We start from the raw sequence: 8,426 nt of genomic DNA, 5'->3' as shown, positions 1-8,426 counted from the left end.
CGCTTTTCTCTGTTCGGGACCAGGTGGAGTTTTAGTTCACGGCAATTGTAAAATTCAACTATTTGCACAGAGTTCTCGAGTATACTTTAACTGCTAGTTCGTGTAATTATCAAGCCTTTTTTGGGGGAGAAATATTTATTTTTATAAGCTTAATAACGAAAGTTGATATTTTACAAAGTGACTTGACCAAAAGACAGAAAACAAAAACACTGGCACTTGAATGTTGAATGTCATTGGTGTAAGTGGAAATTTCTATTTTTCTGGGGTAGTGTGAGCTTTTTAATGATAAAGTTGCGGCGTGTCGGGATTCCTCTTTACATGTCACTATAACGTAAAAACCCATGACCCATGTTGCCCTCGTTCACCGAGGCAAACCAAAGCCACACCGATAGCGAGACCCCCCCCACCCCCCACCCCACCCCGCCAAGGTCTTCCCGAACGCTCAAGGGCGAGTCCTTGAGTCTTCGAGGAAGACCGGGTTCAACAAACCCACCAGTTGAATTGCTCCAGGAGTTCCTGTTCCTGAAAACAGTCTGATGTCATCGGTCAGAATAATCGTAGACTTTTTGTTTCCCAGCCTCCTTTGGGATTAGTCGTCGTACTCTGTCCATCCGTCCGCTACCAAAAGGTCGTCTGTGACATGTGAAGAGAGAACATCCGACACCGGCGACCTTTAAAGTCGCGTTGGACTCGGTATCGGATCCATAAACCTTTTTAATCCATTGCCAATAACAAGTAAACCGTTAACAGACATTTCAATTGGCGAACCAAATTTGATGACAATGCCACCCACATGATGCCAAGGTTTGGATTAAAAGGAAAAACAAGTTAAGATCAAAGACCATTTTGTAAAAAACCAAACAAACAAAAACAAGTGTCCATATTCTGTCAGATGTTTGATTTGATTCTCGACGGCTTTCCTTCCCGTTAATATCGTTGTTGTGAACCTTTGAAGTCCGTAAAACAGAAATGACTAATTGTTGTGATTTGCATATTTTCAGGCATCTGCGTGTGTGTGTGTGTGTGTGTGTGTGTTGATGCTCATTGGAGGAGCTTCTGGCCAATCAGTGTCTCCATCTTGTGTCTGCGCATGAGGCCGCGGCGTTGCAGCCGCTTGTACTTTCGCCGTAGTTTCACTGAGCACAGTTTAAATGGGTCAAATTCATCGTGTCCAACTAGACTAGCCTCGATAGACCAGAATGCAACAGGCCCGGGAAAGTCCGGCCCACATTTTGTTTTCAGTTTAACTGTCGTGTTTAGGAAGGACTGCTGTTTAGAGGCTGAAATGAAACCCCGCCCAGCGTGCCCCCCCCCCCCCCCCCTGTGGGCGCAGCACCTCCAGCCTGATTCTTGGTATTTGCTTTATGTATTAGTTTAGCAGTCGTGCACGAGTAGCACGGCACGGAGGAGGAAACTGTGTATTCTGATTTTACCACAATAAAAAGGTTTGGATTTGCAAATGAGACTCGAGCTTTTGGTCTTTGTCTTTATTTGTAAGAAACTGAACTTTACTTCCTGCAGCTTTGGGTTCCAGAAAGTCCAGGTTCACACAGTGAAAACAACGCAAACGCTGAAGAGGACGGTTAGGACAGGCCAGCTGTCCGTCTCGCTCGGGGCCACATTTGGGGATGAGGTGAGACACCTATTTGTCGGTCGCCGTTTCCTCCTGGCGTCTGATTGGTCCTCGGTCCGGGCTTGTGTCGGACCAGAAGTCTGGGTTGTCTCGGTACCATTTCACTAACGGAGACACAAACAGGATGTTACTGTGGATCAGATCCCCCCCCCTCACTACGTCCATGTGTCTTCTCCTGGGCCGTCCTCTAGTCCGTCCAACATCCTCCCGATAGTCTCCTCTGGACATGTCCAAACATCGACCTCTGACCTTACGCAGCCTCACCGTTAGCAGAAGCTAATGTAGCATAGCCGGTTTCTCCCTTGTGCCCGTCTCAATGCGAATCAACGTAAATAGGAGCCGACTAGCACAGCCTGCGCTAACGACCATTAGCATGTGTGAGTTCTACACTTCCTGTGTTCCTCCTGCTGTGAATCAATAGATGTGATTAACTTGATCTTTGACGGTGACTAGCGGGCGCCGTGTCACCGTACAGGTCTGGCTGATGCCTTCGGTCCAGGTCACCCGAGGCCTCCAGCCGAGCTGCTGCAGCTTCTCGCACCTGATGGGGTAGCGCAGGTCGACGCATGGCCTGCGGGGCGGAGGTCAAAGGTCAACGTGGTGCGTCACGCTTGAGACTAAAGACGCGCCGAGCTCGTCTTCACCCCCGTTGACTCGCCTGTCGGGGACAAACTCCAGCCAGTCGTCCACCTCGGCGTCCGGAACGTTCTTGACCTGAAAGACCAGCCGGATTTAATCCACGTGCCCGACCAGCTGGCGGCGGCGGGAACATCGGGAACGTCGGGAACGTCGGGAACCCACCATCTTCACCAGCTCTCGGGCCAGCTGCGCGATGGGAATCTCGAAGCTCGTCCCCACGTTGTAGACTTCCCCCACGCTCCCTTTCTCCAGGAGCAACAGGAAGGCGTCGACGGCGTCGTCCACAAACAGGAAGTGCCGGGATTTTGGGAGGGTTCCCTGGATGGTGCTTGCGGCAGAGGGGGGAGGGGTCAGGAACTGGACTGCGCTCTTCTTTCCCGTTCCCGAGTAAGGCGCCTACCATTTCCTGTCTGCGTGCAGGAGGGAGAGGAACCTCGGAATGACCTGGAAGTCCGACACAATTCCTGCCGTTAGGATCCTGAATCCCGGTGCTAACAATTGGCGAGGTGGGCGTGGTCTACCTTCTCGGTGTGCTGCCGGGGCCCGTAGACGTTGTTGCTCCTCGTGATGATGACAGGAAACTGGCGACACAGCGACAGATCACTGGTGAACAAAGTGAGCGCCCCCTGGTGCCCGGGTGACGTGCACGGCGGCGCCTGCACCTTGTATTTGTTCCAGTACGATGTGACCAGAGCGTCGGCGGCCGCCTTCGCGGCCGAGTACGGGTTGGTGGGACGCAGCGGGCTGTCCTCGTCAAACGCCTGCGCAGAACAGAAAAAAAGGTCGCATCAGACCGCCGCACAGCCAGAAGCGTTCCGGCGAGTCGGCGTTCCCGTCTGACCTGCTCCGGGCCGGATCCGTACACCTCGTCGGTGCTGGCGTAGACGAAGCGCTGCGGCCGGTGGCGGGCCCGCTGGGCGGCCCCCAGCACCACCCGGGTCCCGTCGGTGTTGACGCGCCGGAAAGCCGCCGGACTGCCAAACGACAACTCTGGCCAATGACAAGAAGGCACCGTGTGACGCGACCCGCCCACAGGAAACCGGGAACGCCCAGCCCGGCGCCGGGACCGCTGCTCACCGACGTGCGACTTGGCCGCCAGGTGGAAGACGACGTCGATGTCCGCCGTGCAGAAGACGCGGTTCACCAGCCAGGAGTCGCACACGTCCCCCTGCAGAGGAGAGAGGACGCCGTCACACGGGGGCGGGCGTCGCCCCTGAAGGGGCGGCGGCGGCGCCGACTCACCCTGATGAAGGTGTAGTTGGCGCTGTCTTTAACGCCCTCCAGGCTCCTGGGGCTGCAGCAGGAGTCCAACTAGAGGAGAGCAGAGGACACCGAGACGAGGTCAAGAGCTAAAGCCGCCCGGAACACGCCCAGCTCCCCGTGGGCGGGGCCAAAGGTCATCGGAATCTCAGCAGGGTGGCGTAGCGGTTAGCGACGTCTCCCCGTGTTGGACTTACCTTGTCCAGGTTGATGATCCTCCAGTCGGGGTGTCTGTGGACCAGTGAAGACACAAGATGGGAGCCACTGGAAACACGCACACGCACACGCACACGCACACACACACACACACACACACACAGCTAGAACAGCTCCGCCAAGGCTTGAAACGTTTCATCAAGAGAACCGCTTCAAGAATGAGGAAGCGCAGGTGACACCTGGTGACGTCAGCGCGTCGACGCAGGTTGTAAACGAGACGTGTACTTCTTGTGATACTTTTCACCCCTCTAAAGTATTTTCATTTACCGACACTTACGTCAGCGACTTCCTGTATCGATTCAAGATTCTTTATTGTCATTATGCTAACAGAACAAAACTGTGTTTTAACCAATTTAACCAGTAATATGAAACACCCGGTTCAGGTTGAATCCGGTCCTCATTCTGATCCGAATCACTGAAATCCACTTTAGATGAACCCACATGAATCCGGAGCCTCCGGTGACCAGGACGGTCCTGCTGAAGTCCTTCCCGCGGCCGTCGCCGCCGGTCTCGCGCCACATCGTCACCGTTTCCCTCACCATCGGGAACTTCGCTAAGTGGTTCTCTGTTCGTCGTTTGCGACAGCCCGCAGGTGCTTTACGGTAGTGTTGACACGTCTAAAAGGGGGCTTGATGCCCGCGAGTCTCCTCTCGCTCTCTCATTGGCTGTCGCTTATGACGCGCACGGCATCCGCTCGTTGGATTGCGTGAATTCCAATTCAATCAAAATGTTGACCCCGCCCACCGGATAAAGCAGCTCCTCGCGCGAGCTCAACAAACGGAGCATTTCCGTGTGTTATTTTCAAAATAAAACAGCATTTGTTGGCTTGGAGCTCGTTTTTTGGGGGGGAGGGGGTCTTTAATATATTGTATTCAGTTTACGTCGTACATATACTCAACCACAACGTGTTATTTTCCCACAATTCACGTTTTATATGATTATATTATTATTAATTATAAGAACTGGTTTGTGCGTCAGACACACAAAACTTTATTTTGAGGACGGAAACAGTTCTCCGGCTGTTTCGGGACGGCTTGACCCGCTGGTCCGCTCCAGGCTTTCGTGGCTCATTGAATGTGTATTTTGTTGATAATGGTGAAAATGAAGATAAAGATGTCGCGTTTCCTCGCCTCGCTCACCGCCGTGGTGATGCTTGGCTCAGCGGCACGTGGGAAAACGGTGACGGGACTCTTTCGGAGCAAAGACGCGCGGCGGCAGAACGGACAGTTCGTCACCAGATTCATGTACCAAGGTAAGCCGGACGGGGAGCCTCCAAAGCGGTCACTTTAACGGGCACCGGGACGCGTCATCACTCCGGTCACGTGTTCATCATTACCCCCCCTGAACCGGACAGGTAAAAATACACGTCATCAGGTCTGAAGGCCAGGAGACCCAGAAAGCTAAACCTTAAGAAGGCGTGCATTTTCATTAACTCATTCAATGCCATCAACGTCTAAATCTGCCTCTGGTGGGAACACAGTACTGATCAAAGAGGAGACTTTGATCTTTTATTTGGCAGGCTCGGTGTCACAGCAAAGAATATTCTGTGGGGCACCCAGCATGCGGCCTGGCACTGAAAGCGTTAAAGCTTCTAAAAGCCATACCATGATATGTGTGGGAGACAGTCCGCCCAGAGGCCACGCCTCCCTGCTGATGAGGTGTCTCCGAAGGAAGGTGTGTCCAGACTCCAGCCGGGTGAGTCTACGGAAGCCCGGAGTTCCCAAACTGATTTTGGGGAGACGCGTCCACGTATCGGCGTGCGTGGCTGTAACGCAGATCAGACGTGTGCGGCGCGTCGCCGTGGCAGCGGCTTCACGCTGGTAAACGTCCCCTCTCGTCCTCTGTCCCCGGCGCCGGCGCCGTGTAGGAGACGGCGGGCTGCTGGTGTGCAGGACGGACAGCGCCGCTCTGCTCGAGCAGAAGGAGTCCCGGTTGCTCCTGTATCGGGGTGCCGACTCGGGCCCGGACGCCCTCAGCTGTCCCGAGAAGCTCGCCAAAGCCCAGTTCACCAGTAAGGACCGGTGAGCGCCGCTGGTTCTGATGGGAGGAAGACGATGGCGCCGTGTTGATCCGCTCTTCCTGCTCTCGCTGTTTCAGTTTGGCTCAATCGGGAAGAGCACAACCAGTCGATCCCTCGGCAGTCCCCGCCGACGGCCTGGACGGCCCTGTACGCCGACAAGTACACGTGTCAGGTAACCGCGTCGGCGCCGCCCGGCGTCCGCTTCGTTTTGTTTCGCACTTTCATTCGATAATTACCGCTGCCATCCGTCTCGTCAGGAGAACGCCGCAATTTCCGCACCTGACGATGTCGGTTTCACCATCTCGCTGTTCAACGCCGACTCCGCTGGAAATCCTCTGGACCACTTCAGCGCTGAAGAGGCAGGTGAGGCGGCGATCTGAACGTCTCAGAGCTCCGACCCGCCAGTCCCAGACGGGCCACGGTACCCGGTACGCCCCTCTGAGCGTTTCTCTACCGCTCTCAGGCCTGCAGAGTTTTTACTTCCTGCTGCTGCTGGCCTACCTCATCGCCTGCTGCATCTACATCCGGCCTCTGCACCAGGCCCTGAGGAAAGGAGGTCCCATGCACACTGTGCTCAGAGTCCTGACCGCAGCGCTGGCCTTGCAGGGAAGCTCTGCCCTTTGCAACTACGTCCACCTCGCCAGGTAAATTCCAGAAAAGTAGTAGCAGGGAAGGACGGAACCCAACTTGACCCGCAAAGGCAAGCACTTTGGCGACGGAGGCAAGGAAAAAGTTCCCTTTAACAGGCAGAAACCCATGGCCAGAACCTAAGGCTCATAGTGGACGGCCACGCCTCCGCGCTGATAAAGTGTCTCCGAAGCGTTCCTGGCCTTCACGGTGAAAGTGAAGGCCCCCCCCCCCCTTGTGTTCTGCAGGTACTCCAGGGATGGTCTTGGTATTCCACGGATGGGCAGCCTGGCAGAGTGTACGTTCCTCTCTCTTTGGATCCACCTCTGGATGACTGGCCGGCACGCCTGTGATACGTTGTCCTCTTCTCTTCCTATGGCCGGGCCCGGGTGCAGTCTGGGACATGGTGTCCCAGGTGGCCATGCTGTACATGTTGCTGAGTCTGGGTGTGGGCTGGACGCTGAGCCGAGGCAAGAAGCCTCAGTCCAGACCTCTGCAGTGGGAACAGTCTCGAGCATCCACGGCCGTCGCTGTAGGTGGAGTCGTTACACAGGTATGCATGCGTTACAAACCACCATGTAACAAGGACTCGTCAGAATGACCTCAGAGGAGTCTCTGAGCAGAAGTCCAGAACCTTGATCTGACGACCGGGAAGCAACGGCAGCATGATGGATGGTTTTGACCAGAAGGACCCGCCTCCCAACCCCAGCGCTATTGTCTGCTTCAGGCTGCGTTGCTGCTGTGGGACCGGTGGTCCGACTCAGAGACGGAGCCGCGCAGCTACCGCGCCCAGCAGAGTGTCGCCGGGCTCCTCCTCGTGGCGCTCAGGGTGGTCTTGGCACTCCTGTTGGCTTCTGTCCTCTACCAGATCATCTCCAGCGAGAGGAGCACCCTGAAGAGAGACTTCTACCTCTGTTTCGCCAAGGTAAGGCGACGCGACGCTCCAGAGCGGCGGCGGCGCAACGCAGGTGTGTGTGCGGTGCTTACGTCCCGCCTCCTGGTGTTCTCTGTAGGGGTGCTTCCTGTGGTTCCTCTGCCACCCCGTCCTCTTCTTCACGTCTGTCATCTTCAACGACCACCAGAGGGAAAAGGTTCGCATGCAGACAAACCGCATTTTGGCCAGTCAAACCGTATATTTGATCCGTTAGTTTGAGATCCTATGTCTTTCAAGTCTTCGGAAGATATTTGGTTTAGAGTAGAATTGTTAAAAACCCATAAAATAAAGATTCCAGAACCTTCACATGGCGCTTCTTAAACCAATTCCTGTGTCGACATGCTGTTTGACCTCCGTCTCTGTAGGTGGTGACTATCGGCGTGATCCTCTGCCAGTCCATCGCCATGGTGACCCTCTATCAACTCTTCTTGTCTCGTTCTCTCTACTGGGAAGTCTCTTCGCTCTCCTCTGTGTCTCTGCCTCTTACAATGTCCAGGACAAACCACAGGGGGCGCTACTGAGCAATGCTCAAAAGGCGAAGTAGAGCTTGCCGTGCTCTAACACAGCAAGGGTCACGCCAAGTGACCAAAGTCCTACATTTACAGCAACAGCCGTTTCCTGTCACAAATGGACGGATGGGACTCGAATGCTGCAGCAGCTAACGGCTCAAAAAGACCAGAACGCCGACCTCGTGGTGGCATCGGAACGAAGGAGCAATCATGAGCTTATTGAGAACGTCTCTCAATATTCGTTACAACTCAGATCGACGGATTCTTTTTTTTTCTTCTTTTTTTTCTGTAGCGCCAGATCATAACAGAAAGTTATTTCAAGACACTTTACAGGTGTAGCAGGGAAAGACGGAACACAAGAGCGTTGGAGACAGAGGCAAGGAAAGACTTCCCTTTAACAGGCAGAAACCTTGGACAGAACCCAACTTGTCCCACAAGATTAAGCACTTTGGAGACAGAGGCAGGGAAAAACTTCCCTTGAACGGAACCTAAGGCTCATAGTGGATGGGCCATCTGTCTCGACCGGTTGGGTTGAGAAAGAGAGGGAGAGACAAGGACAGGTCGGAGGAGAGTCAAAAACAGAGAGCG

General features: G+C 54.5%; 2 protein-coding genes across 3 annotated transcripts; one reads left to right on the top strand and one right to left on the bottom strand.

Moving 5' to 3' along the window:
- Positions 1–1,480: 1,480 nt before the first annotated feature.
- Positions 1,481–4,318, bottom strand: LOC137911980 (dTDP-D-glucose 4,6-dehydratase-like). Of its 2 annotated transcripts, none has more exons than XM_068756326.1 (12): positions 4,190–4,318; positions 3,730–3,796; positions 3,515–3,583; positions 3,350–3,440; positions 3,114–3,262; positions 2,935–3,033; positions 2,794–2,853; positions 2,673–2,716; positions 2,435–2,600; positions 2,292–2,347; positions 2,107–2,204; positions 1,481–1,737 (listed from the first exon to the last, which is right to left on the bottom strand). In XM_068756326.1, the coding sequence occupies exons 1-12, from the start codon at positions 4,288–4,290 to the stop codon at positions 1,643–1,645; spliced, it is 1,095 nt and encodes a 364-aa protein (XP_068612427.1). In that variant the 5' UTR covers positions 4,291–4,318; the 3' UTR covers positions 1,481–1,642. The 2 variants fall into 2 exon arrangements, with proteins under 2 accessions (XP_068612427.1, XP_068612428.1); XM_068756327.1 differs by having other exon boundaries at positions 3,730–3,763; positions 4,190–4,287.
- A 533-nt stretch (positions 4,319–4,851) lies between these two features.
- gpr180 (G protein-coupled receptor 180) lies at positions 4,852–7,850 on the top strand. Its single transcript, XM_068756500.1, has 10 exons — positions 4,852–5,000; positions 5,616–5,759; positions 5,846–5,940; positions 6,026–6,131; positions 6,232–6,412; positions 6,644–6,693; positions 6,791–6,948; positions 7,123–7,320; positions 7,409–7,486; positions 7,695–7,850. The coding sequence occupies exons 1-10, from the start codon at positions 4,862–4,864 to the stop codon at positions 7,848–7,850; spliced, it is 1,305 nt and encodes a 434-aa protein (XP_068612601.1). The 5' UTR covers positions 4,852–4,861.
- The last annotated feature ends 576 nt before the right edge of the window (positions 7,851–8,426 follow it).

This window comes from Brachionichthys hirsutus, chromosome 24, assembly GCF_040956055.1.
Source record: "Brachionichthys hirsutus isolate HB-005 chromosome 24, CSIRO-AGI_Bhir_v1, whole genome shotgun sequence".
NCBI lineage: Eukaryota > Metazoa > Chordata > Actinopteri > Lophiiformes > Brachionichthyidae > Brachionichthys > Brachionichthys hirsutus.
This window is presented reverse-complemented; position numbering and strand designations above follow the sequence as displayed.

Bases quoted from the DNA above. Each gene is read 5' to 3' on its own strand.
- LOC137911980 (XM_068756326.1), bottom strand. From the start codon at position 4,290: ATGGTGAGGGAAACGGTGACGATGTGGCGCGAGACCGGCGGCGACGGC. The intron at 3,263-3,349 runs GTGAGCAGCGGT...GTCATTGGCCAG, and splicing joins GGCGGCCAAGTCGCACGTCG to AGTTGTCGTTTGGCAGTCCG. The intron at 3,034-3,113 runs GTCAGACGGGAA...TGTTCTGCGCAG, and splicing joins ACGGATCCGGCCCGGAGCAG to GCGTTTGACGAGGACAGCCC.
- gpr180 (XM_068756500.1), top strand. From the start codon at position 4,862: ATGTCGCGTTTCCTCGCCTCGCTCACCGCCGTGGTGATGCTTGGCTCA. The intron at 5,941-6,025 runs GTAACCGCGTCG...CCGTCTCGTCAG, and splicing joins CCGACAAGTACACGTGTCAG to GAGAACGCCGCAATTTCCGC. The intron at 6,413-6,643 runs GTAAATTCCAGA...TGTGTTCTGCAG, and splicing joins AACTACGTCCACCTCGCCAG to GTACTCCAGGGATGGTCTTG.